General features: G+C 43.4%; 1 protein-coding gene across 1 annotated transcript in view; it reads left to right on the top strand.

Annotated features, from left to right (window-relative positions):
* Window positions 1-342: 342 nt before the first annotated feature.
* The window catches only part of HEPHL1 (hephaestin like 1), a 36,434-nt gene continuing 32,038 nt past the window's right edge, over window positions 343-4,738 (top strand). The window contains exon 1 of the mRNA XM_010167031.2: window positions 343-512. Within this exon, the coding sequence (XP_010165333.2) occupies window positions 343-512 (170 nt within the window). The remainder of the gene's footprint in view (window positions 513-4,738) is intronic.

Below are 4,738 nucleotides of genomic sequence, written 5' to 3'. Positions count from 1 at the left end.
CTGCTCCAATATGCCATAACCCCTAGTCTGGAAAAAGGAGGACAAAAAAGCATCCAAACTTCCAAACCCCACCAACTCTCTATAGCCTGGACAGGTAAGTGAGCAAGTTATGCATTCATCGAAGGATTGGCACAGGTCCTGCCACGGCAGCAACCTCCTCCCTAGCCCTGCTCTGCATAGCCGGCCTCTCTACCTATCCCAGTCCTACCTGCTGAAAAGGAGGAGCTTTACTCTGTCCATTCCTTATTTATTACTTGTTGAGAGCTGGGAGGGAGGGGTGAGCTCTCTGTGGTGCATCCTGCTGCTGCCTGCCCGCTGCCATCCTCGCAATCACAACTACAAATGCCTCCCGCGTGGTGTGGTGGCTGCCTTCGTGCTCTTGGGTTCCTCTGGCTGTTTGCAGTGGTGGAAGCAAAAACCAGAACCTATTACCTTGGGATTGTGGAAGAGAACTGGGACTATGCACCATCTGGGAAAAATCTGATCACAGGACAAAGCCTCTTAGAGGACAAGTAAGTCACTGGGATATCTGATAAATCAGAGATGTGTGGACAGCTTCAAAGAAAACTGGTTAATGTTGCTGTAAATGTCTTAAGATAGCCTTTTTTTTTTGTTTGTCTTTCTTCCAATGATGTTGTCATAGGCAGGATTTCAGCTTTAAGGCAAGAGTAGACTTTGGTTGACTTCTCTTCCATCGTGTTTGATTAAGCAAGGTGATAGTGTGTATTTGAAGGTGACACTAAGGAACTGATATTTCTGAAAAAAGTGTCATGTAGTGGGTTCAAAATCTCCTGTGTGTCTTTCATGGAGATGCAGGTGTTTCTGGGACTTGTTGTCCAAAGGCAACATGCAGCTTTGCCTTGATCAAGCACAGCTCTTTGCAATAAGACACAGAAGTCTGTTTAACTGGCAAAAGATTGTAATTTTTTTCCCTGAGAGATTATAAAAGACAAGGGGCTTGGTGTGACATTGTGGAATTCAGATGTGCATAGTACCTCCAAATGAGATACAAGTAGATGATCCATATATCCCTACAATGTATGTAACTGTGGAGACTTCCATTTAGGAAATCTATTTAGATAAGTGCTTAAATATACAATGATCAACAGTCATGCTGAAGTCCCAGTGATAGCTGTGCTGAAACTGGGGTGTGTAGGTAAGCACTGCGATGAATTGTGCCTTGGCCAGTGGAAAACACGCGTCCGTTCTCATGCCCACACTGCTGGGGTTGGCTATGTGTCCCTTCCATGCCAGGAGAGCTGGCCTGAAGATTGGATGGGGATGGCACAGACCCTCCCTGCCTCTCTACAGTCTGGGCTTCAAATGTGCGTGGGAATATTTTTAAGGTTTCATTGATATCTTTGACACCCTTGACACCCTAGAGATAGTCTGGGGATCCTTCCTCTGAGTCTAGGCTTGGTGTGGGACATATGAGTGAGTGAAGTGGTCCTGGTGTCCATACCAGGAGCTGGATGCTGTGTCCCAGGAGTTAGAAATGGAAATGTCCTTTCTGGCTTTTCAGGAAACACCAAGCAATGCCTGACTTTTTGCCAGTGGCTGGTAATTTCAGAATCGCTTTCAGTTGGATTTAATAAAGGAAAATATTTTGTCACAAGAAGGAGGCAAGAAAGAATTTTATTTTTCAACAGAAACTTAAACTTATGCTCTTAACAACTGGAAGTCCCAGAAAGCGTCCAAGTCAATAGGTGTTACATTTCTAGGTAAAATTCAGGGTAATACTTTTTTCCCAGCCCATGAAAACAGGCTTTGCTGGAGAGGTTATTCTTCAGTTGTGTTAAACACATGAATTGCTCACTTTCCTGTTCTTTTTAGCAGAGGATAACTTCCTCCACTCCCTGAACTGGAAGACCTTCCACTAAAAATATTTCAGCTTTAAGTGAAGGACAGGTAACTATAAATCTACCCTGTTACCACAGAGAGACTTGGAATCTGTTCTGTAAATTCTACTTTTAAAGCTGTCTGCACTTTGTGTTCCCGGAACATCAAGTGTCACGTTTACTTTAAAGTCTGTGACATAAATGTGATGCCTTTTACATGGCACGACAGAGAGGGATGGTAGCTTATGCCTTCAGTCATTGCTGTAATATAATAATTACAGAATGTTAATTCCAAAGGGTTTACTGACAGAGGAAATGTAATTTGGATTTTAAGGCAGACTATACATTCAAAGCTGGGGAGCTGTTTATAATGAGCTCCCTATATGAAGGCTTCTACTGCAGAATAAGAAAGTGATTCTTGTAACTAGTTTAATTCATTTCCAAACTGTATTGAATTGAGCCAGAATAAAGTGCTATATTCTGGAATAATAGTGTGTCTGCATAAGCATGTGGACTAAATAGTGAACCTGTAATAGCTATTTTTACTGTTTAGCTCTTTAGGATAACCTCTAATGTAAATTTAAAGCAGTATAATAATGGGTTATTTTTCGGTTAATTAATTGGTTCTTATGGATATTATAAAAAATGTAGTTCCATAAACAAAGTTGAAAGATCCATTCCTAGGTAGAGACAGGAGTGCATTTTGAGCCAGCTGTGTTCTGCAAGCCAGAACGCTTGGGCTCGCTGAGCCTAGCACTTCTCACCTTGTGATGCATCCTCACAGCACCCATCTGATGGGGCACCATCCCAGTTTTATTGGTAGGGAAGTGAAGCTGAAGAGGTTGCAGACAAACATTATCTTTAAAAGAGTCAGTGCATACACATAAAGGAATACTCCCTTTGATTCCATCTAGCCAAAGAGATATAATCAAAACCACTTATTCTTTGCTACTTAATAAAAATGCTGAATTAGGAAGCGTGTAATGGAAATTGTTACATTACCTGGGTCAGATAGTGAGATTTAAGAGATGATTTTCAATGTTGCGGTGCCAAAGTCAATAATACCTTCCTCAGCTTTTGGTAAAGAAGAGAAAGGAGACTTTGGTAGCTCAGGCATGGGGCTGGAAATCAGGTGAGCAGGTTCTGGCATCAGGCACAGCTTTGCTGCCCAGCTCCCGCTGTGCTGGTGCTGAGCGAGCTGCCTCCTGAGCCAGGAGCTGCCGAGCTGCATCAGCACCTCCCTGGGTGTGAGCTGAAAAGGCTGCCTCTCCTCAGAGCTGATTAACCCAAACGTAGCCCTGTGTTAACACAACTATTCTGCTTGGATGCTAATTTTTATTATGCCTTGTGTTGTTGCTGTGCTTAAGGGCCAGCCTGCTGCTTGCACAGAGCAAGAACCTCGCTGTGCAGCAGTGCTTCTTGAATAAAGAGACTAGTGAGGTTGCTTGCCTCTGCCATTTGTCTTGTCTACTTGGACCCTCAAGCTGTACCACTAATTCTCTTAATTAGGAGTGTTATGAATGAAACCAAGACATTTCACTCTCGGTTCTGCCTTTGAAAATTAAGCTGACATTTTCTGAAGCACACAGGACTTTGGAAATCAGAGATCCAAATTATGGCCGCTGAGCGTAGGTGAGCTGGGAAGGTGCTCAGCATCCTCTCCCACCTTATATAACTGGTGAAAGAGTTGACATCATCAAACCATGGTGGGCTGGACACACAGGTTACAAGCTGCTGCCAGTGCTGCTGGATGTGCTGCAGGTCCCAGTGAAATTTTGTGGGTTAGAACATGAATATTGCCGCAGTAGGAGGATGAGCTCAGACGGCCTTTCAAGAGAAAAATGCACCTAGGTGTTATGGCTTGGCATATGTCAGTCTTTCCCTCCCTACTGTGCCTCAGCCCTCAGGATCAGAGTTTGATTGATAATGCCTTTAAATTAATTTGGTACTAGTTTATATGTTATATGATGGATACTTAAATCTTGCTCTGCTGGTGGTAGATGCTATTAAGTTTTGTCTGATGTGACAGCCCATCCCGATGCTTTAGGCCACTAATCCTACATTTATCTGGGCCAGATCTTGCACCCACTAACACTAACGGGTGTTTCTTGTTGCCACAGTACCCAACACAGTTTGTGCAATTTGCCTATGAGGAGATCCCACCCAGATAAATGACAGCGAAACTGTCATCACAGATGCTAAACTAATGGCTGAGTCATCACGTGACCAAATGACCCAACTGCATCAGCAGAGTTGATAATTGTGGGAAGGGTCAACATCAAAAGGCTATTTGAGCTGAAATCCTGTCTCTAATGAAGCCTGAGAGGAGTTTTGCTATTGGCTTCAGGGGAAGCAAAAGTTTATTCTAGGAGAGAAACCAGTATAGCCACACTTAACCAGGGACATCTCAGAGCTTTGTCTAAGTTTTAATGGGTTTGATTGACCTCTTCCATGACTCATGTGGGTTAGAAAGGGTCTAAAATGTCCTTTCAGGACATCATGTCCCTCTCTTTTGAGGACACACAACTTTGTTGTTTGATGCTTTGTGGTCAGGGCACCATCTACAAATGTGAGTTGACACCTCTGGTCCCTCTCCACTGGCAATCCCTTTAGCACAGACATTGCATTGGCCTTAGCATGGGAGTCATGGTTTGGCAGAGGGTTACCCTGAATAGATTACATGACCCAGGGGTTAAAATGATTGAGGAAGTCTGGAACCATGGGCACTCTCCTGGCTTACTCCAGACACAGGAAAAACGGGGAACTCTGTGGAAAGAAACCTGTTATAAGCCCAGCCATAGAGTATTTGAAGAGGGTAGAGAGTGAGGAAGGTTTCACCACCAACAAATCTTAGGGAAAAAACCCATAAAGATAATTGTTTAAATAGTTGTTAGTGTAAA

The sequence above is a fragment of the Antrostomus carolinensis genome, unplaced genomic scaffold (assembly GCF_000700745.2).
Source record: "Antrostomus carolinensis isolate BGI_N321 unplaced genomic scaffold, ASM70074v2 scaffold22354, whole genome shotgun sequence".
NCBI classification, from domain to species: Eukaryota; Metazoa; Chordata; class Aves; order Caprimulgiformes; family Caprimulgidae; genus Antrostomus; species Antrostomus carolinensis.
Note: the sequence above shows the minus strand (reverse complement) of the source record. Positions and strands in the feature narration are given on the sequence as shown.